This window comes from Ursus maritimus, unplaced genomic scaffold (genome assembly GCF_017311325.1).
Source record: "Ursus maritimus isolate PB19 unplaced genomic scaffold, ASM1731132v1 scaffold_33, whole genome shotgun sequence".
Lineage (NCBI taxonomy): Eukaryota > Metazoa > Chordata > Mammalia > Carnivora > Ursidae > Ursus > Ursus maritimus.
The window spans coordinates 20,989,605-21,013,139 of record NW_024425897.1 but is presented as its reverse complement, the minus strand read 5'-3'; the positions used below and the strand labels follow the sequence as shown (position 1 = coordinate 21,013,139).

At 40.6% G+C, this 23,535-nt stretch overlaps 1 protein-coding gene and 1 long non-coding RNA gene across 4 annotated transcripts in view; one reads left to right on the top strand and one right to left on the bottom strand.

Moving 5' to 3' along the window:
• Positions 1-3,982: 3,982 nt before the first annotated feature.
• LOC103661182 lies at positions 3,983-5,734 on the bottom strand. Its single transcript, XR_005831743.1, has 2 exons — positions 5,562-5,734; positions 3,983-5,473 (listed from the first exon to the last, which is right to left on the bottom strand). It is a non-coding gene; the product is annotated as an uncharacterized LOC103661182 (long non-coding RNA).
• Positions 5,735-6,042: 308 nt separating this feature from the next.
• The window catches only part of MAPKAPK5 (MAPK activated protein kinase 5), a 33,651-nt gene continuing 16,158 nt past the window's right edge, over positions 6,043-23,535 (top strand). The window contains exons 1-6 of one of the 3 annotated variants that reach the window (XM_040619916.1): positions 6,043-6,528; positions 17,909-17,982; positions 18,726-18,801; positions 19,381-19,478; positions 21,022-21,130; positions 22,759-22,848. In XM_040619916.1, the coding sequence (XP_040475850.1) occupies positions 6,493-6,528; positions 17,909-17,982; positions 18,726-18,801; positions 19,381-19,478; positions 21,022-21,130; positions 22,759-22,848 (483 nt within the window). In that variant the 5' untranslated portion in view covers positions 6,043-6,492. The remainder of the gene's footprint in view (positions 6,529-17,908; positions 17,983-18,725; positions 18,802-19,380; positions 19,479-21,021; positions 21,131-22,758; positions 22,849-23,535) is intronic. The other 2 variants (XM_008688894.2, XM_008688895.2) reach the window with 2 other exon arrangements.

The following is a 23,535-nucleotide window of genomic DNA, read 5'->3' as shown; positions in this document are numbered from 1 at the left end:
AGAAAAGGAAGAGACTTAAGGTGGCTTTCTCTCTACCATGTGAGGGACACATCAAGAGGGTGGCTGTCCGCAAGCCAGGAAGAGGGCCTTGTCAGGAATCAAATCTGTCCACATCTTGATGGACTTCAGCCTCCAGAACTGTGAGGAATAAATGTCTATTTTTAGGATGCCCAGTCTATGGTATTTTGTTAAGCAGCCCAAGCAGACAAAGACAGATTTTGGTTCTGAGAAGTAAGGGTGCTGCCGTAACAAATACCTCAAAACGTGGAAGTGGCTTTGGAACTCGGTAATGGGGAGAGGCTGGAAGAGTTTAGCGGTGCATGCTAGAAATGTGGATGGGAAGGTCCATTTTGGTGAGGCCTTAGAGGAAAATGGGGAGCATGTTGTTGGACACTGAAGAAAGGGTGATCCTTATTGCAAAATGGCAAAGAACTTGGCCGAACCGTGTCCTAGTGCTTTTGCAAGGCAGAACTTGTGAGCAATGAAACTGGATATTCAGCAGAGATTTCTAAGAAGTATTTGAAGAGCAGCTTGTTTTCTCCTGACTGCTTATGATAAAATGTGAAAGGAAAGAGATGAGCCTAAGAAAGAATTGTTAAACCAAAAGAAACCAGACCTTAAGGATTTAGAAAATTCTCAGCCCGTCCATATTCCAAAGAATTAGAAAAGTGTGTTTGGAAGAGAACACTGAAGGATGTCGTTGGACCATCACATGATAGAGAGCATTGGATCATAGGAGCAGAAACACTGCTTGTTTGAATTGAAGGGAACCAAGACAGGAAGAAATGAAGGAAGGCTTCTGGACTTCTTAGATTCTACAAAACAGGGCAACAAAGTTAAGTGGCTATGAATGTGCACTATTCAAGAAAAAAGAAGGATGATCCCAAAGGCAATTCAGAAAATCATCAGGGCCAATGCCTTGGTTTCAACAGGCTGGAGAGGTTTCATCTGAGGCCTGGTGGCAGGGCCACCTCGTAGAGCCATGTGAGTGGGACTTGCCTGTCAAAGCTACAGGGGTAGGACTGCAACCCAAATGGGTCCAGAGGGCAGAATATCAAACCAAAGAGGATTATTCTCCAGCCTTAAAATCTAATGGTATTTGCCTTACTAGGTTTTGGACTTGCTTGGGACCCATCGCCCCTTTCCTCCTTCTGATTTCTCCCTTTTGGAATGGGAATGGCTATCCTATGCCTGTCCTACCACTATATTTTGGAAGCACATAACTTACCTGATTTCACAGAGGAATTTTGTTTCAAGATGAATCACATCTCTATACTCTCACCCACATTTGATTTAGATGATATTTAGGTTCTTTGGACATTGGAGCTGAGGTAGGAAAGGTAACTTTTGAGGCTGTTGAAATGGAATGAATGTATTTTGCATGCCAGGACATGAATTTGGGGGGCCAGGTTATTTTGTTATAGCAGCCCGAACAAAGACCACATTTCCCTGCAGTACTCTGGGTTTGATCCTTGCTTGAAAGTCACTGCTAAATTTTAGCACTGGTTGCCATCTAGAGAAACTAAAATCACAAAACTATCAAGTCCTGGCTCCTTCCTGTTTAATAATTTACTTCTCTTCTCACATTTTACTACAAGGAGTGAGAAAAAAACCAGGCAGCACCTTCTGCTTAGAAACTGCCTAATTAGATCACGCACTTCATTGGGAACACTCTCCCTTTCCACATAATTGCTGAAGACAGTGTTGCTATAAACCCTGTGTTACTTCATAACCAGGATCCTCTTTCCTCCAGTTTCCAATAACACATTCCTTACTTCCATTTGAGGCCTCACTGACAGCATCTTTAAAGTGCAGATTTTTTTTAATGATTTTATTTATTTATTTGAGAGAGAGAGAGAGAGAGAGAGAGAGCGCACGCACGAGCGGGGTGAGGGGCAGAGGGAGAAGCAGGTTCTCTGCTGAGCAGGGAGCCAGATGCGGGGCTCGATCCTGGGATTCTGGGATCATGACCCGAGCTGAAGGAGCCACTAAGGCACCCCCAAAGTCCAGATCTCTACTAAGTTTGTTCAAGATAACGTAGGCTTTCTCTAATGCACTCCTCAAAATCTTTCCAGCCTCTATCCACTGCCTGGTTCTAAGCCACTCCCACATTTTAGGTAGCTGTTAGGGCAGCATCCCACTTTCAGGCACCAAAATCTGTATTAGTTTATCTTTGGTGCATGACAAATTACCCCAAATTCAGTGCCCTAAAACTACCTGTTATCTCAGTTTCTGTGGGTCAGGAATTTGGGCACAGTTTAGCTGGGTGCCTCTTCCTGGCACAGAAGGCTGCAATCATCTCAAGGCTCAACTGGGGGAGGATCCATTCTAAGGTCATTTATGTGGCCTTCGGCAGGTCTCAGGTTCTCACTGGCAGTTGGCAAGAGACATTAGTTCCTTGACAGGTGGGCCCCTCTACTAGGCAACTATAGTGGGCTGGTTAGTATCCTCCCCTCCAAATTCATGTACACATGGAACCTCAGAACGTGACCTTATTTAGAAACAGTGTCTTTGCAAATGTAATTAAGATAAAATCATACTGGATTAGGGTGGGCCCTAAATACAATGATAGTGTCTTCATAAGAGGAGAAGACACCGAGAAGAAGGCCATGTGAAGACAGAGGCAGAGACTGGAGTAATGCACTCCTTTCGCCCAAGGAAAGCTGAGGACTGCTGGGAGCCACCAAAAGCTCGAAGAGGTAAGCAAGGATTCTCCCCTAGAGCTTTCAGAGGGAGCACAGCCCTGCTAACACATGGATTTCAGACTCCGGGTTTCCAGAATTGTGAGAAAAAATTTCTGTTGTTTTGAGTCACCCAGTTTATGGTAATTTATTATGGCACCCCCAGGAAACTAACAAAGAACCTTACATTTGAGCTGGCTTCCTTCAGAGCAAATGACGAAGAGAGTAAGAGAGGGTGCCCAAGATGGAAGACAAAGTCTTTCTGTAATGCAACTTGAGACATGACATCTCATCATTAGAAGCAAGTCCCTAGGATTAGCCCACAATCAGGGTGAAGGGATTACACAAGATCATGAATACCTAGAAGTGGGCATCACTGATGGCTACCTTAGAGGCTGCCTACCACAGCCTCCCCCCAGCAAAAAATGGAGGAAGCTTCTCCTTCCTCTGGGCTCTGCCTTCTCCATTCATTGATTCCTTCAGCAAATATTTATTAAACACCTGCAGTGGGCTAAGTCTTGAGGATGTGGCCACTAATACAGGTAAGATTCTTTCCCTTGAGATTAATATTTATGGTCTAGTTGGGGAAAGAACACTAAAGAATAACAAACAATAAATGCATAAATAAAAACTGTGATAAGTACAAGAAAGTAAGTTATGAGACAACAGGAATATCTGACTTAGATTGGGGATAAGAATTAGACATGTCTTTCCAATGAAAATTTTTTAAGATTTTATTTTTATTTATTTGAGAGACAGAGAGTGTGAGCTAGAGGGACAGACTCTCAAGCAAACTGCACTGAGCCTAAAGCCTAACATGGAGCTCCATCCCATGACCCTGAGATCATGACCTGAGGTGAAACTGAGAGTTGGCCATTCAACTGACTGAGCCATCCCGGTGCCCCTAACATGGTATCTAGAGTGTGGTTGAAGAACATGTAGAAATTAGGCTCTGTGTGTGTGTGTGTGTGTGTGTCTTGAGAGGGGAGATTGTTTCTAGGGAGAGGGAAAGCACATGCAGACAACAGCCAATAAGGTGAGCTGCCAGACTCAGCGTATACTGAGTTCTTCATCTCTGCATTTCTATTACATAACACAGTGCCTGGCACGGAGAGGCACCTGATAAATTATTATGGAATCAATGAATGAATAAATCCGATGCACCTTTTATTTCCTGTTATAGATAATGTCAATTCATCTAGAAATTTTCTCCCAAAATTCACTGCTGGATCACTGCTCTTATTTGTATTAGATAGCACAGGCAAAGTTGCTAGTACAAAAAGACTCAAATACATAAAAGCTCAAAACAACAAAGGTTTATTTTTTTTCTCATATAACAGTGCTAGGTGGATATATAAGTCCATGGAGCTGAGGTTCTCCTCTACTCAGGAATCTTCCATATTGAAGCCTTGCCTTCTCCAGAACCTTCTTATCATCGTCCAGCTGGCAGAGCAAGTAAGAGCACCTGTTGACAAATTTTCTGGGCCGAGCCTGGAAACTGTGCACATCTCTTCTGTTCACTTTCCGTAGGAGAGCATAGGCACATGGCCACACCTACTTTAAGGGGGCTGAGGAATGTACTGTAGGTGTATGGCCAACAAAGAGGACAACTACATCTGCACCACAACGTATATCCAGTTACTTGACTTATCCTCTGGTATGTCACACAAAATCCTCAAATTATTCTCGACAGAAAAAAACCGTGAATTCCCCACCTTCACCTGCATCAAGTCCTTCAATCACTGAATGGCATCATCATCCCTCCAGTTGCTGAAGCCAGACTCAGGGAAGTTACTCCTGACTCATTTCTTATTCTTACCTTCCACATGGAATCCTCAGGAAATACTGTCAACTCTACTCCTAAAATATATCATAAATCTATCTACCCCACCTTTGCTGCCACTGCCTTGTTCAAGCATCAGAATCATCTCTTATCTGGATTATTCCAATAGCCTCTTAACAGCTCACCGGTCTCCTATCTTGTTTGCTCGTATTTCTCTGTCTAGCAGAATGATCTTTCAAAACGTAACTTTGATCGCATCACTCTTTGGTTTAAAACCTTCCGATGACATAGAAAAAAATCTAAAGTCATTTCCATGACCCTAGGGTGTATGAAACAGCCCCTGTCCACCTCTCCAACCACATTCTTTGTCATTTTCTCTTTCTACTTGCTCTGCTCCAGCTACAATGAACATTCTGCTGCTTCTTGAACATACTTAGCTTATTTCCACTTTAAGATTTTTGCACCTGCTTTTCCATCCGCCCAGATATCTTCTCCTCAGATTTCCAACAGTCAGCTCCTTCTCATTCCTCAGAGGTCTCAGCCTCAGTGTTACCTCCTGGGAAACCTTCCCTGATCATCTGCTAAGAAAAATCCCTACATCCAGTTATTCTCTTATCTCAGCATCCTGTTCACGTTCTTCTTAGCATCCACAAACTCCGTGTTTCCCTCTGCTTATTTGCTTCTTACCTTTCCTGAAAGTAAGATCCACTGAGTAGGTACCGACTCTTGTTCCTATTGTTTCCCAAGTGTTAAGTAGGCCTGACACACGGTGGTGCTCAGTACATAACTGAACGAATGAAGATCCACCAACAGCTCGTTCAAGGTCCTTGGATAGGTAATTGGTGTAGTGGAAGGAGCACAAACGTGGGTTCCAATTGACTTGACCACTTCTCAGCTGTGCCCTAGAGAGTTGGGCTCTCAGAGCCTTAATTACCTAACCTGGGAACGCGGAGATAAGAACATACTTACCTCGCAGCGCCAAATGCCTGCTTTGTATAGCAGAAAGAACCTGATGGGGCAAAAGAGCCTCACGTAAAATTAACCCTCTGAATACACAACTATTACTACTATTATTACACACAATTCTGTTCTCTTACCGCTGCACCCGCCCGGGACTTCCGTTTCCTCTTCTTCATCACGAGTTGAAACCCCCGGGTCCTTCGCGCAGGCTGTTCCTGGCGGAACGAACCTCCTTCCCGGCGCCGGCGAGAAAATAAGGGGCCCGAGCACCACTCAGTCAGGTGCCGTTCTCCAGTGGATCCACCCCGTCGGGGGGAGAAGGAAAACGGCACGTTACGTCATCAGCGCGGCGCCAGCGCTGCGGAGGGCCCCGGGGCCTGTGCCGAGTGCGGCGCAGCTTGGGGAGGCCCTGGCGGAGGCCTGCAAATCAACTGCGTGGTTTGGGGGACCTCGGAAACCCCAGCGGACGGCGGCGAGGGGCGCGTGGAGCCGTGGGGGCAAGGAGTCGGGCGGCAGGAGGGGCGGCCCGGAGCTCAGGCGGGACAGAGCGCCGGCGGGCGGGCGGCCGGCGGGGCTGCCCGGCGCGGGTGTCCCGGCGATGTGTGGCGCTGAAGCGGCATCGGGAGCAGCAGCGGCGGCGGGCTCGGCCTCGGCTTCGCAGCGGTGCCGGCGGCGGAGACGGAGGCGCAGGTTCCTCATTAGGACCTGGCGAGCCCAGGCCTAATCGGCGGCCCCGCGAGGCCTCTGCATAGCGCCCCGGACGGGGACCCGACCCGCCTCGCCCTGCCCCGGGAGCCTGCCTCCCCGGCCGGGGATGAAGCCAGGAGGCGGCCGCGCGGGGCGCAGCACAAAGGCTTGTCCCTGGGGGCCGCCGCCGCCAGCCTAGAGCCGCCCGCCGAAGCGGAGCCGGCGCCGGGGCCCTCATCCCCGCCGGCCCCTGGGGGCGGCTGCTGCCGGTCTCCCCGAGGCCCAGGGGCCCGAGCGCCGAGCCCCTTGCTCCCTCGGCTACGGTGGGACCGGGCAGCTGCGCAGCCTCCGCCGCTCCCGGCCGTAGAGGCCCTACGGAGCATGTCCGAGGAGAGCGACATGGAGAAAGCCATCAAGGTAAGGGGGAGATGCCCCCTTCCTCCCCGCTTTGTCCCTGTGGCATTCCTCTGGGCTCAGCCTCAGAGAGCGGAGAGAACTTGGAGTGAGAGATTCCAGCGACTCCCGGTTTCGGTCTTCCCAGATTCCGTGGACTGCGTTTTACAGCCCTGGGGCGAATGGTTTGTGTATGTGTAGGGAGGGATGTCCGACTCCCTCTGACTTCCCTGATTAAAGTAGGGATGTGATTTGTGCTCATCTAAAACGGAAGGTGAGTGGCGTGGAGATACTTGATATGAGTGGGACAGAGGGGGCCCTACGACTCTACTTTCAGTCACTCCCCAGGTGCCGCCAGTATATGTTTCCGGATGATCTGCAACAGTACTTGGAGAGTTGGACTTTACCCATCGCTCTCTATTTGTTTGAAACCAGCCTCCTGGAAACCTGCAGTTTCAAAAGGGGTGGCTCGCCTTCTCACAAAATCTGTCTTTTGGCACGTATTGTTCTTTCTTTTGCGTATGTTCCCTCACCTTTTCCTCTTTCCTCTCCTCCTAGGGAGCATTTAATTTATTGAGGAAGAGCTCATGGTGTTCTGTGACTTACTGCCACTGTTAACAACAACAGCAACAACAACAAAGCAAATATGTGTGTTCTAAAATGACCCAAATAAAGTGAAAAGTTTTCAAAAATCTGCTTTTTATTCTTTTATTTTTTTTTTAAACAGGCAAACGTTGGAGGTACTAATAGTTAGAAAGTCATTTAGCTGTAGCTAGGAAATTAGAGTCTTGTGTAAATTGAGCCCGAAGTTCGATATGTATTATTTACTTATTTTGCAGTATTAAGTCAGTCCATTTAAGAATTCCATTTTCTCTTGAGGGACAGGCATCCATTTGGCAACTTGGGGTTATTTTCCCCTTCGAGACACAGTTAAGAAGTTACGCTTCTAATAATTTTTTGTGTAGCAAAGTTTATAGACGTTATCAGTCATTCCAAAGAAACTTCACCTTTTAAAGGAGGCATGAAAATATACATACACATTAAGAAAGATCAAATTTTAAATAATAGAAATAAAGGTTCTAAAAGACTGTATTTTTTCTTTTGGTTTGGATTTTATTGGTACAGGGTCATGAGTTGTTACCTAAAGTTATATGCCTGGGTTGTGAATCAAGTATTGTCCGTGGTTTTTTTTTGTATTTTTTAAACCAGGTGCTGTCTTAGGCATTGGTGGTGCAAAGCCAAACTCCCAGATGTCCCTGCTCTCAAGGAGCTAATATTCTAGATGGTGGAGTTAGGTAATAAACATTGCCGGGTGCTTAAAATTAAGTATAAAAAGGGTGGGGAGTACTATTTTAGGAAAAGTAGTCAGGGAAGGCCTCTCTGAAGAGCTGACATTTGTGTAGAGGTCTGAAAGGGACGAGGGAGGAAACCTCCACTGTCTCAGAGAAGAGTATTACAGGCAGTAGGAACAGCAGATAGAAAGGTACTGAAGTAGGTACAAGTCTTGTGTGATCCAGGAACAGCAAAGTGAATGCAGTGGGTCAGTGTAGATTATGTTTTAGGGAGGTAATGGGAAACTAGAGCACAAAGGGACTTGTAGACCATCATAGGGACTTCAGCTTTGAACTTGAGTAGCAGAGGAATGCTAGGGAGTTTTGAACAGAAGAGGGACAGAGTTCTAGAGGGTAAATATATAAATGGGAAGCAATGTTACATAGTGGTTACCATAGTTTCTCTAGGTAGACTCGGGTTAAAATCTCAGCCTTGCCATTCATTAGCAGTGTCCTTGAGTAAGTCACTTCACTTCTCTGTCCCTTACTTTCCCCACTCATAGAAAGGAGATAAAAACACTCCACAGCTCATTGGGTTTTTTGAGGATTTAATGAACAGCTGTATCTAAATGTGCTTACAAAAATACCTAACATTTAGTAGGAACTTGATGAATGTTAGTTAGTTCATAGCTGAAGAGTCATTTAAGAAAGTCATAATTTCTTCACTTGGTCACTATTGCCCAATCTGACTTTCTTGAATTTTTTTTAGCTTTTCTTCATGTACTTGACAGGTCATTGGTGAGTCTGCCTACTAGTTTGGGTGTGTCCAACGAATACAAATAAGTGAAGTTGAAAATATCTGATTGACAGCCACTACTGACTAGGATATACTCGCTTGGAAGCAAGCCAGCATCACATCAAATAAAACTTCTGCTCCATGGCATTGTGTTGTATTCATTGTTTTGCTTTCTTGAGGATGTCCCTCAATGGTGAAGTCTGAGACCAGTGGAGTTCAGCTGGAAAAGCTGTTTTCCTGGGCTCTGATCAGACCATTTAAACCTCTGCTGCCTGACTACCTAAGAGCAGTCTGATTAGACTTTAACATCTCATCCTATTACTCTTCAAAATAATTAGGATAAGGCCAAGGCAACAACCATAGGCTCTGTCTTCTCATTTCTGTCTCTTCTCCCATAGCCCCATGACTTCACTGTTCCTAAGGCACTTAGCTAAACCTGGAGAAAGAGCATTTGGGGATTACGGATTGCTTACATATTTGCCTTCTATTGTATATGGCAGAGTTCTTAATATTTGATGCACTTAGTGAAAATTCATTTCCTTAGTTGTAAAAATATTGTTTAAATGCAGTATGATTTACATACCATAAAATTCACAAAATATAAGTGTGTAAGTTCAAGAATTTTTAGTAAGTTTACAGAGTTGTGCAACTTTCATCACAATCCACTTTTAGAATAGATCCATCCTGGGGCACCTGGGTGGTTCAGTGGGTTGGGTGTCTGACTCCGTTTTGGCTCGAGATCAAGCCCCACATTGGTCTCCGTGCTGGGTGTGGAGCCTGCTTGAGATTCTCTCCCTCTCTCTCTGCCCCCCCCAAACCCCATCACATTCTCTCTCTTTCTCAAATGGATAAAATCTTTTTTTAAAAGAATATTTGCATCCTCCCTAGAAAGTTCCTTTCACCTCTTTAGTCAGCCTCTACTCCCACTCCCCACTCCAGACAATTACTGATCTACTTTTGCCACTAAGTTTTGTCTCTAGAAATTACAAATTAATGGAATTGTATAATACATAGTCTTACATATTTGGCTTCTTTTACTTATAATACTTTTGAGGTTCATCCATGTTAGTGCATATATTAGGAGTTTATTTCTTTTTTACTGTTGAGTAATCTTTTTATTGTTTATTCATCACCAGTTGATGGACATTTAGATTGTTTCCAGTTTTAGCTAATATGAACAAAATGATAAATAAAACTTGCTTATACAAGTTTTTGTGTAAATATTAGTTTTAATTTCTTCTGGGTATATACCTAGGTATGGAATTACTGGGTGGCATGGTAAGTTTATGTTTAATTTTTTAAGAAACTGTTAAACTTTTCCAAATTAGCTTTATCATTATTCATTCCCACCTGTAGTATTTGAGGGGTCTGTTGTTTTTTGTTTTTGTTTTTGTCTTTGTTTTTATTTTTGTTTTTGTTTCCCGCCTGACAGATATTTGGTATTGTTAGTCTTTCTATTTTAGCCATCCTGGTGGTTGTATGGTGGTTCTGATTATGATTTTAATGTGCATTTCCCTAATGACTAATATTGTTGGTCAACTTCCCATGTGCTTATTTGCCATTTGTGTATCTTTTCTGGTGAAATGTCTATTCAAATCATTTGCCCATTTTTAAATTGGGTTATTTGTCTTATTGAGTTGTAAGGGTTCTTTATATACTTTGAGTAAAAACCAATTCTAATGCTATTGAGCATCTTCTCATGTGTTTGCCATTCATGCAATTTTTTTCCCCTGGTATTTAACTCTATTAAAATCTTTTACTCATTTTTAAATTGAGTTGTCTTATTATTGAGTTGTAAGAGTTCTCTCTAAACTCTGAATAAAAGTGATTTATCAGACATATGATCAACAAATATTTTTCCCAGTCTGTGGCTTATCTTTTCACTTTCAATGGTTTTAATTTTGATGAAGTCCAGTTTATCTTTTTTTCTTTTTCTTATGGATTGTGCTTATGGTGTCATAGCTAAGAAATCTTTGCCTAATCTCAGGTTACAAGAATTTTCAACTATATTTTCTTCTGGAAGTTTTACAATTTTTAGTTCTTTTTTTTTTAGGTCTAATATCCATTTGGAATTAACTTTTGTTTGTGGTGTTACATAAAGGTCTAAGGTTTTGTTTGTTTGTCGTTTATATGGATATCCAGTTGTTCCAGGACAACTTGTTCAAAACACTGTCTTTTGCCCATTGAATTACTTTGGTTACCTTTTTTGAGAATCAGTTGATCATAAGTGAGCAAGTTTATTTCTGGATTCTCTGTTCTGTTCTATTGATCAATATGACTGTCCTTATGCTAGTATCATACTTAATTTGATTACTGAAGCTTTATAGTAAATTTTCAAAATTGGGTAGTGTGAGAACAAACTTGGTTTCTCTTTTTCAAGAATAAGTTGGCTCTTCAGGTTCTTTGTATTTTCAAATAAATTTTAGAATCAGCTTGTCTATTTCTACAAAAAAGTTTTCTGGGATTTTGACAGGGGTTCCATTGAATCTATAGGTCAATTTGGGGACAGTTGCCATCTTAACAATATTGTCTTCTAATCCATGAACATGGTATAACTGTCCATTTCATTAGGGCTTCTCCTGTTTCTCTTAGCAATGTATTTGTAGTTTTCAGTGTATGGATCTTGTACCCTTTAATAAATTTATTCCTCATATTTTATTCTATATGATGCTATTAAGAATTATGTGATTTCATTCTCTGGATTGTTTGTCACTAGTGTATAGAAATACAGTTCATTTCTGTATTTTAATAACGTGTTTTGCATCCTTACCACATTTGCTGCATTCTAGATTTTTGTTGGTGTTGTTTTGTAGGTTCTTTAGGATTTTCTGTGTATAAAAATCATGTCATCAGTGAATAAATACCGTTTTACTTCTTCCTTTACAGGAAATACGCTCTTAATTTTGTTTTCTTGTCTTATTCCATGGGTAGAACCTCAGGTACAGTGTTGAATGAAAGTGGCAAAAGTGGACATCTTGCCTTGTTCCTGATCTCAGGGGGAAAGCATTAAAGACTTATCACTAAGTAAGTGGTTTTGTAGATGTCCTTTGTTCAGTTGAGGAGTTTCCTTCTATTCCTTGTTTGCTGAGAGTTTTTATCAGAAATAGGTATTGAGTTTTTGTTAAATGCTTTTTCTTCACCTATTGATAGTTTTTGTTCTTTATTCTTAATGATGCATATAGAAACATTAATTGATTTTCAGATATTAAACCAATCTTGCATTCTTGGTATAAACCCCACTTAGTCTGATATAAAATTATTCCTGTATGTTTCTGTATTCAGTTTGCTAATAATTTTGCTGAGGATTTTTGCATCTGTATTCATGAGAGATATAGGTCTATAGTTTTCTTGTGATGCCTTTGTCTAGCTTTGGTATGAGGGTAATACATGCCTCAGAATGAATTGGGAAGTATACCCTCCTTTATTTTCTGGAAGAATTTGTGTGGAGGGTTGGTATTATTTCATTCACTAAGTCAATAGTTCTCAATAGGGGGCAATTTTTGTCTCTCATAAGACATTTGGGAGTGTTTTGAGACATTATGGTTATTCAGTGCAGATAGGGAATGCTTCTGGCACCTAGCACGTAGAGGCCAGGAATGTTCCTGAACATCTTAATTCACAGGACAATCTCACAACAAAGAACTATCTGCTTCAAAATGTCAGTGTTGCTAAGATTGAGAAACTGCACTTTAAATGATTTGGTAGAATTTACTACCAAAACTGTGGGCCTAGGCTTTGCTTCATGGGAAGATTTTTTTGTTGTTATTAATTCACTTTCTTGTTACAGATTTATTCAGATTTTCTATTTCTTCATGAGTGAGTTTTGGTAATTTATGTCTTCCTGGAATTTATCCATTTCATCTAGTGTTCTAATTTCTTGCCATAAAGTTGTTTATGGTGATCCTTTATAATGCTTTGAGTCCTCTAAGGACAGTTGTGATGTCCCCTCTTTCATTTCTAATATTAACAATTTGTGTTTTTTTCTCTTTTCAGTCTAGCTGAAGGTTTGTTAATTTTGTTATCTTGAAGAATCAACTTTTGGTTTTGAATCTTCAGTCTTCTGTTTTATTGATTTCTGCCCTAGTTTTTATTATTTCTGCTAGCTTTGAGTTTATTTCTTTTTTCTCTAGTTTTTTAAGGTAGAAACTTAGGTTATTGACTTGTAATCTTTCTTATGTAGGGATTTATAGCTATAAATTTACATCTAAACACCACTTTAACTACACATCATAAATTTTATCATATAGTCCCCTTATAGCCACAATTTTGCTTTCTGTGGTTTTAGTTACCGATGGTTAACCATGGTCTGGAAGCAGATGATCCTTCTAAATCATCAGGTCATTAGTAGCCTAATGCCTTTTCACAAGACCTATGTTATTCACCTCATTACATAGGGACTTTGTCATCTCACATCACAAGAAGAGGAAGGGTGAGTGTGGTACAAAAAAATATTTGTGTGGGGGCGCCTGGATGGCTCAGATGGTTAAACGTCTGCCTTCTGCTCTGGTCATGATCCCAGGGTCCTGGGATCGAGCCCCACATCGGGCTCCCTGCTCAGCGGGGATCCTGCTTCTCCCTTCCTTCTGCTGTTCCGCCTGCTTATGCTCTCTCGCTCTCTCTGTCAAATAAATAAAAATCTTTAAAAAAAAAAAAAAAGATACTGTGTGAGAGAGAGAGATCACATTCACCTAACTCTTATTACGGTATATTGTTATAATTGTTCTATTTTATTATTAATTATTAGCCTCTTACCTGTGCCTAATTTATAAATTATAATGTTAAGTTATATAAATTTTAAATTATTAAACTTTATCAGAGGTATGCATGTGCAGGAAAAACATAGTGTATATAAGATTTGGTACCAGCTCTGATTTCAGGCATTCCTTGGGAGTCTTGGAATGTACCCCACGCAGACAAAGTGGGACAACTGTATCGTGTTTTTAATTCAGATCAAAATATTTTCTAGTTTCCCTGTTTTTTTTCTTTGACCCACTGATTATTTAGAAGTATTATGTAATTTTAAAATTTTTGTTGATTTCTAGCTTAATTCCATTATGGTTGAAGAACTTTATATAATTTCAGTCTTTAAAAATTTATTGAGACTGGGATCCAGCATATGATTTATCCTGAAGAATATTCCATGTGTACTTGGGAAGAATGTGTATTTTTCTGTTGTTGGATGCAGTGTTGTATAGATGTCAGGTCAAGTTGGTTGACAGCGTTATCTTCTACATCTTGCTGATTTTCTGTTTAGCTTTTCTATTATTGAGAGTGGCGGTATTGGAATCTCCAACTATTATTTTTGAATTATCTATTTTTCTCCTATATTCTGTCAATTTTTGCTTCATGTATTTTTGGACTCTGTTGTTAAGTGCCTGCATATGTTTATAATCATCATGTCTTCCTGTTGAATTGACCTTTTCATCCTTATAAAAAGTGTCTCTCTCTTTATTAACATCTTTTGTTTTAAAGTCTATTTTGTCTATTGTCTGTATAGCTACTTCAGCTCTCTTATAGTTACTCATGGTATATCTTTTTCCATCCTTTTACTTTTTTCTCCATTTAAAAAATTGTAATAAAATTGCTCATAACATGAAATTTACCATCTTAACCATTTTTAAATGTACACTTCACTGGTATTAAATATATTTACAATGTTGTGCAACCATCACCACCATCCATCCATATACTTCTTTTGATCTTGTAACACTGAAACTCTGTGCCCATTAAACAGTAACTCCTCTGCCTTCTTCTCCACAGCCTCTACCAACCACCATTCTACTTTCTATCTCGATAATATTGACTACTCTTAAGCACCTCAGAAAAATAGAAGCATATAGTATTTGTCTTTTTGTGACTGCCTTATTTCATTTAGCATAATATTCTCATGGTTCATCCATTTTGTAGCATATTTCTGAATTTCCTTACTTTTTAAGGCTGACTGATATTCCATCATATGTATATGGACACTTATGTCCCTTCCATGTTTTAGCTATTGTGAATAGTTGTTATGAACATGGATGTACAAATATCTCTTGAAGACCCTGTTTTCAGTTCTTTTGGGTATATACCCAGAAGTGGAATTGCTGGAACATATGGTAATTCTACTTTTAACTTTTTTGTTGAGCTGCCATACTGTTTTTCGTGGCATTGGAAATGTATCATTGTACATTCCCACCAGCAGTGCACAAGGGTTCCAATTTCTCCATATCCTTACCAACACTTGATTTTCTGTTTGTTTTTTAATTAGTCTCCACACCCAATGTGGACCTTGAACTCACAATTCTGAGATTAAGACCTGAGCTGAGAGCAAGAGTCTGACACTTAGAACCACTCAAGCACCCCTATTTGTTTTTTGATAGTAGCTATCCTAATGGTGTGAGGTTATATTTCATTGGAATTTTGATTTGCATTTCTTCATGATTAGTGATGCTGAGCATCTTTTCATGTGTTTATTGGCCATTTGTGTATCTTTGGGATGTCTATTCAACTTCTTAGCCCGTTTTTTGAATCAGGTTGTTTTTGAGTTTTAGGAGTTCTTATATATTCTGGATATTAATCCCTTTTCAGATACTTGATCTGTAAATATTTTCTTCCATTATGTGAGTTGCCTTTTCTACTCTGTTAATAGTGTTTTATGATGCACAAAATTAAAAAATTTTTCATGTTCATCTTGTCTAGTTTTTCTTTTGTTGCCTGTTCCTTTGGTGTCTTATTCAAGAAGTCATTGCCAAATACAATGTTACAAAACTCATGTCCTGTGTTTTCTTCTAAGAATTTTATTGTTTTAGGTCTTACATTAAGGTCTTTGATCCATTTTGAGTTTTTGTATATGGGGTTAAGGGTCCAGCTTTGTCCTTTTGCATGTGGATACCCAGTCTATGCAGCATAATTATTGAAATGCTTTGATTTTTAACTTGTTTGCTTCTGTGAATCCAGTGTATATCTCTTATAGACAGCTATGGTTGGATCTTTTTTTAATCCGGTAAATATTAACTTTTTTACTATATCATTTTTATATCTATCACAAATATATTTTGTTTATTATTTACAAAAACAGACAATGGATAGATTTGCCTGTGGGTTGTGATTTCCTGACCTTTGGTCTAGGATTCTGAAGAATTACTTCATTCCATGTACCTATATCCTTATTAATTTAAGGCAGTATATATATTTCTTTAGCAGAATTCAGTCAGTGTGTTTGTCAGCCTTTGAAGTAGTCCATAATTTACTTCAGTGAAGTGTTTTAATTGACCCATGCCTTCCTATATTCTCATTGTCATTAAAATATGTGAGAAAATAGGCCATCTACACATAGAAGAGGTGACAGATGTGAGAGCGTTACTTCTCCTCCCCATCCAGGCTTCTTGAAGCCTTAGACTGGTTAGTGTTTATGGCACCATCAACAAAGGTGCAAGAACAAAACCTGGAAAAGAGGACAAGAGGTGTAAGGAAAGCGGCTCAGAAATCAGGGCTGTAGAGAGGCGTGGTAGTGCCTCTCTTACCTTCTGAAACATCAAGTGTTAAAACTCCTGTCAGAGCCTCATCAAGCCTCTACAAGTTGAGTGGTCTTGGCTGTGTATCAGATAGAGTACCATCTGAATAAGCACCAGCACAGTGAAGAATTTGGTCTGATATCTCCACATCCCAGGAACTGGGTGAATGAACAGTCCTTTGATCTGTTCATGACAGATAATTCCATGGAACAAAGCTCTCTTTTCCATGAATCTAATATGAGTGTAGTTTTCACTGGAGTCGAGGAGGAGGAGGGGTTTAGCAAATGATTTTACTCTACCATGAAGCTTAGAATATGCTTCCAACTCCCTCTTTCCCAATCCTGTATTCCTCCCTGTCTTCTCAAACACTTCTGAGTCCAACAGGCCGTGCAGTGGAAACATGAAGGAGGTAGGCAAGTTAAGTGGGTAGGTCTGAATTCTGTTTAGGGGGTGGTGATTGGGGACAGAGCCTGGGATCTCCCTGATTGGGCAAGATCTGTCCCTAATCTTCAGTGTAAGGTAGTTAACTTTGATAGCTGGAATGGTGCTAAGGAAGAGGCCAAAGCCATAGAATCTAGTCTTACTAGTCCCTGTAACTCACTGTGTGACCATGACAAGCTCCTTAACCCCAATGTATGGTTTTTCAGAAGGGAGTTTGTGTAATGATCTAACTGATCTTTCCCAAGTCAATATCCCTCTATCATCCAGCTTTAGTCTACCTTTCTAGTCTCATTCCACAGTTACTGAGCGTTTATTATCTGATGAGAACCTTTATCAAGAACGGGGCAGCAGAAAAGTGGAAATGACGACTATTGTAAGCTTATTTTGTATGCTTCCATAGGAATTGGGCAGAAGCTCTGTTTTTCTGTCTCTGAACTTAGCCTGGTGTCTGGCACATACCAACCACTCAATGAGTGTGTGTTATATGGACAGATACCTGTTCCCATATACTGGGAATCGGGGTCCTATTAGATTCTCATTGCAACAGAACAATTTGAAAATCTCATGTGGTCTAGCCTAATTTTTCAAGGTCTCCATTTGGTTTCCTTTTCTTCCTGTGGAACCCTGAAAAATGAATTTTAGCCTGCCATAACTTAAATATGTGGCTTTCATGCCTGAAAGCCTATGGCAACAAAGCTCAACATACAGTGATTAGACAGAAATTCCATAAAAACTTACACTAAATCATAGAGGCTGTATCGGGAATTATTGAAAGCTATTAAAACTGTAAATAAAACAATTGAAAACTATAAAAAATGTAGTTACATAATGAATATGACAATATCTTTGTACTCAAAATGATGCTGTTGAAAATTAGATAAGTTTAGTATTATATTCACTACTACCTTATTTGAACTTTTAAGTCTCAATTTATTCAGTTATTTCAACAATTTGATCAATTTCTTCAAGGGTGTAGGCCTCTATATCATAGAAGCACGTATCAGAGCAGTCTTCTGGAACCTCAGAAAATATCCTGACCATTTTATTTTAGCAACTGAATATTCAGTAGTGAAGCATTTTGACAGAGTATCTCCCTCTCACACTCCCCCCGGCCCTGAAAAACATTGAGTATCTACTCAAATGGACTTTGTGGATGAGGTGACGAATTTTTTCTTACCTAAAAGTGTTTGCTTTCTCTTTTCCTGGAAAACAGTGCCTAACTTGGTCATTTAGAAGAAATACCTAATTATAAAGCCAAAAGAATGCAAAGCCCTGCTTACCAGTTTCTCTTAGAAGATGAGATACTGAGTGCCAAGATTTTGTGTTGTCCCACCCTGCTCAATTATTCAGCTTTTTAATTGGAGAATCTTTGTCTGCCCCACCCTTTTCTGTTTTAATAGGAAACCTCCATTTTAGAGGAATACAATATCAATTGGACTCAGAAGCTGGGAGCTGGAATTAGTGGTCCAGTTAGGTAAGAGACCCACATGCAAACTATGGCAGAATTACTCTGCAAAGGGCCATTTGGCATACATCGTCCATTAGAAGCATCAGGTGTGCCAGATTTGTGAAATAGCTGTAATCTAAGTGGAGGTATTTATGTTAGGCTTTTCCTCATCCATTTAGAAATATATTTAAGTGACTGAGTCACATAATCTGTAACATAGAATCATTTAAAATATCGAGACTGGGGCACCTGGGTGACTCAGTTGATTAAGTGTTTGACTCTTGATTTCGGCTCAGGTCATGATCTCAGGGTTGTGAGATCGAGCCCTATATTGGGCTTGTGCTAGGCATGGAGCCTGCTTAAGATCTCTCCATCTCCCTCTGCCCCCACCCCCTCATTCTCTCGCACGCTCTCAAAAAAAAAAAAAAGAAAGAAAGAAAGAAAGAAAGCAAGCAAGCAAGCAAGCAAGAAAAAGATATTGAAACTGGAGCTACTTTGAGAGTCACCTGTAGCCAGCAGAGGCCATCCCTGGCCATTCCTTCCTTGGCCATCCTCAGGTTGCTCCCACATGGCTCAGAAGCTGAGGCCTGTGCGGGGAGGGTGAGATGGCTTTTCTGCCTCTCCACCTGCTAGCCCTAGGGACAAGTTTGTTTGGATGCACCCAGATATATTCTTGATTAGAAGTACAATTCTAAAAGAACAAACTGGTTAAATTAGTTTTCAGTGTAACAGAGATGATTTCTGATCGAATTTTTTTCCTTCAAATCTAGAGTCTGTGTAAAGAAATCTACTCAAGAACGGTTTGCACTGAAAATTCTTTTTGATCGTCCAAAAGCTAGAAATGAGGTTTGACTCTTTATTGCCTTGATTTGCCTAAATATTGGAAGTGCCTAAGAATTTTTCTTTATACAAGTAAGATAGCTTCCTGGGGGGAATACAGAGATGCACAAAGAATTTTATATTGGTATTTACCCCTTTTCCCTATTCCTGTTATCATTACAAAGCAGTCCCACATCTAGCAGTAACAAAGGCTGTCAGTCTTACTTCCTTTCGACCACCTCTTGTTCTTTTTCAATTAATGTGGTTCTTATGCCCTGAAGTATTCAGGTTTACCTCAGCTTATACTTATTGGACAAGGTCCTTGAAGAGTGGAGAATGGTGACTAGTGTCTTGTAAGTGTGCTGCAGGAGGGCTGTGAGGATGTGTTTCTAGTTCTAAAAAATACACACTTGTTTTAAATCATCTGGGTGTGGTGATGACATACTAGTAACATGTGCAGTGGAGAACGTAGTCTTTTGTTTGGAGATATAGGAATAATTTCTGAAACAAAATGAGTTATTTGCCAGATTTTTCATTTGCTAATGGATGGGGCAGCAGAAAGTGAATCTGTTGGTGAGGTGATACGTTTCCGCTGTTCTCTTTAAGGTACGTCTGCACATGATGTGTGCCACACACCCAAATATAGTTCAAATCATTGAAGTGTTTGCTAACAGTGTACAGTTTCCTCACGAGTCCAGCCCCAGGTAAGACTACATGGGGGTCATCACCGCATGTCCACCTCTCCACATGTAGGTCAAGGTGTAGTGGGGTTTGCCTCTCTTTTGTGCTGTTTTTTCCCTCTCCTGCTTTCTCTCCATCCCTCCCTCTCTCCCTGCCTGCTTCCCTCTCTCTTTCTCTCTTCACTTCTTTTTATTTTGGAAAATTTCAAACATTTGTAAAAGCAGACAGAATTATGTAATGAATCCTCAGGTACCCAATCATGCAACACCAAGAGTTGCCAACTCATTGCCAGTCTTGTTTCATCTATGCCCCACCCACTCTCTGGGACCCCCCGATAATTGTGATTACTTTCTCTAAAAAAAAAAAAAAGTATGTAATATGGAATTAAAACAGATTCTATATCAGATTAGTGAAAGGGGACCAGATATTACTAGGCACTGGCTTAGAGTTGATATGGCAAAAAGCCCTTATTGCTTAATCTGACATTCCTTTTTAAAAGAAGAAATCAACATTATTCTTTTAGCTGTTTGGCAAATGTTTGGCAGGCCCACTGGGTGGCATTCTAAGTGTCTTCCAGGGAATTGAAAGTTAAATAAGGTATGATTTCTACTGGGGACTGAGATGTAAACCTGTCATCATAGCAATGTGATAGGGACCAAGGAGAAGCATCCATAAGATATTTTGAGCTTACAAAGGAGAAGAGAGCTGCTAACTGGAGGCTGGGGAGGTGAGATGTCTCACAGAGTGGTTATGTGGGGGCTAGGACTTGAAGCGGGTGGGTAGGAATCTTCCAGGTGGAGAAAGAAGATGGATTTGTAAAAAGAGATGGGAAATAATGACTATTTCTTACAACTGTGCTCTGTTGGTGAAAGCATTTGGATAGAAGCTGGAAGCATTTATATCAAAGAATGGTAACCAGAATTCCGATTTTTAGATTTTTTTTTCTTTTTTTTCTTTTTTTACAATATGAGAATTTTTGCCTTTCTTTAGTAGCTGTGTAACCCTGTCCAGCTGTCTTGCTGGGTATGCTGTGGGTCACATGAAAAACTAGTGTAATGGGGAGAAGGAGTGGACAGAGACACACAGACATAGACACAGACATAGACACAGACCCATAGAGTCACAGAATGAGAGTGAATAACCAGGGTAGCCCAACACCAGCCAAGTGACTTGAAATTCACGTCCTACACAAAGTTATATTCTGTTTTCAATACACTTTCCATCTAGCTGCCCTAAATACGATACAAAAACATGTCATTTAAAAGATCAACTCCCCCCTTTAACACCTAGTAATAACAAGTTAAGTACAGCATCTTCAAAGGGATCATTGTTTTCAAAACTTAATTATTTTACTCCCATTTTAGCTTCTTAGAAAATTTTAGGTGAGGGATATTCCTTATCTGTAGTGCCCAGTTGATAGTGACAAGGGGTCCAACTCCAAGGGGAACAGTAGGGCTAGACTTAGGAAGTAGTTACACACTTTGTAGATGAGGTATCTTTAGGTTAGCTTATTTGATGTTTCAGTTTTTTTTTTTTAACTTAACAAAATCAAATGCTTTCAAACAGGGCTCGACTCTTAATTGTAATGGAGATGATGGAAGGGGGAGAGCTATTTCACAGAATCAGCCAGCACCGGCACTTTACAGAGAAGCAAGCCAGCCAAGTAACAAAGCAGGCAAGTTAACCCCGGGTACCAATCAAACTGCCAACAATGTTGGTTAACAAGCACAATTACATTGGGGGGAATAAAAGAAAGCTTGAAGAAAAGCTCTATTTGATCTCTCATTGCCTGCTTTGTTATGTAATCAGAAAAGATGCTTTGACAGGAGAATTGTGACCCCTTTAATGCTTTGGGAGGGGGACTATATTTTTAAGTGGTTGTCAGTTGCTGCCTGTTAAAAGATTTAAATAAACTCTGGAAGGAAGGTAATCTTTTAATTCCTGTGTAGACTGTAGATATCTTTGAGCATGTAGTGTCCAAGCACTGTTGTTAGATTTGAGATGAATTGCTGCTGATAACACCTGAAAGATTGTGTGGGATAAAAATATCTTCTGGGACAATTGTATACAAGATACTTTTTGCTTATGAGTCACCTCATCAGATTTTAATAGAATTCTAAGATCTTTGTAATTCTGGGCTATTCCTGGTTATAGTCTATTTTGACATCACATTTTATTGCTAGAAAATTTTTTTGTCACAAACAATTCTATTTATGTCACAAACAATACTAGGAATCTAACTGGAAATAACCTCGTGAGGAGGTGAAAAGCCAACTCCACAAGGCTTATCTTCAGGCCAAGCAGGCAAAGCAAAAAGCAGGAATCAGAGCTCAATTGGTTCTAAATACAAAATTCTTCCAAATTTTCCATGAGCCTCAAGCATTTTTCTCTCACTTATAGCAAGAATTCCTATCAAAGTCTGCTCACTGGGCCAGAACCCTTGTGGTGTTAGCGGAGACTTGCCGCTCAGGTCGTGCACTGGCTGTGTCCGTGAGCACGCCGCCAGCCAGCGGCCTCAGCTTCAAGCGCTAAGTGTGCGGGAGCCTCAGGCATTTTAGTATGCCTCCTTTCTGGTAGGGAGGAACTGATATTTGGAATGCCAAGACAATTCCATACTGAGAGTTGAAGAACTGGTAGAATTTGTTCTATTTAATTTTAAAAATTACATCTTGTATTTTTCAAAGATTTCAAATATTAGGATGTGCTTTGAGAATCTTGTATAAAACAAAAACCCTTCCAACCCACCTAAACAGGTGACATTCCATTTCAGCGAATGGGATGTGCAAATTGGAACATCAGGTGGAAAAATGAAGTTAGTGGCTTTCTATTTTTCTTGAAGGCAGAGCCTGGAGTTGAGGTCCCGCCCCCCGACAGTGTGGTTCTCTCCGGAGCCAGGCGTTAGCGCCCGCTGCCCTGCTGGGGGAACCCAGGCCTGCTGAAGACTGCCCTGCACAGCACTTACTCTGCCGTGCTGGTTGCATCTCAGAGGAGTGGAATTGGAAGCATTTTATTCTTCCCATTTCGTACAGGATTTAACCATCAGTTTACTTGAACAAAGTAAACTTTATTTATTTATTTTTTGTTTAATGAAATACAGGTTGCAGCTAAACTAAGTTGAATTCATTTCTATTTCTTGGTACCCAAAGTCTTACTTAATTTCTGCTGTAAAATTGAAAACCAGCCACAGTCTTAATTGACTTAGTTAAGGATTTTTTTTTTTTTAATATCCTGAGTTCTCTAAGCCAGGGGCATTAAAGAGCTATCTTTTCTAAGATATGGTTGCTCCATTATGTCCTTTTCCAGATAGCTTTGGCTCTACAGCACTGTCACTTGTTAAACATCGCTCACAGAGACCTCAAGCCTGAAAATCTGCTCTTCAAGGATAACTCTTTGGTGAGATGACTTGTTTTTCTGCATTTTAGCGCGCCACTCTCAACACAGTTCGGGAACGGGTGTGTAGGTGTGGATTCAGAGTTCTCTGAATCCTTGGTGAAGAGGTTCTAAGCCAAAGTGCTTCCAGCAGCTTACTTTCCCCACTTGTTTCCTTGCTAGAAGTTCAGAGACATTCTGCTATGCCCTTGGCATTGATAATTTTGGATGGTACTGATATGCATTTGTAAGACTTAAGATTTTGGATATGATTTAGAGGTTCTTTGGAAAGGGGCAGCAATCTATATGCTCTTAAATATTACCTTGAAGTGTAATAGTTGTATTTGCCATTCGTTAATACTGATAAGGTGTTTTTTTCCCTCCAGTCTCACTCCCTGCCCCATGTACCATGTCCCACCAAATAAGTTGCTCTGGCAATCTTGAAGCTGATGCTAAAAGTGAAATCACGCCCTGGATTGGAGATGATGGGCCAGTAGATAGAGTCAGGGGACACTTGGCTAAAATCTTGATTTTAGTACTGCAATACCAGTCATGAAACAAGGCCAACTGTGAGTAGGTAGAAATTCTTTACCTCTCTGTTACTAAGAAAAATTTCTCAGTATGAATCATTTCTCCAGATGTGAGGATATGCTATTCATAGGCTTGGGTGTCAGCCAGAAACTCGTGAGAGAGAGCTCAAGGTAACCTGCC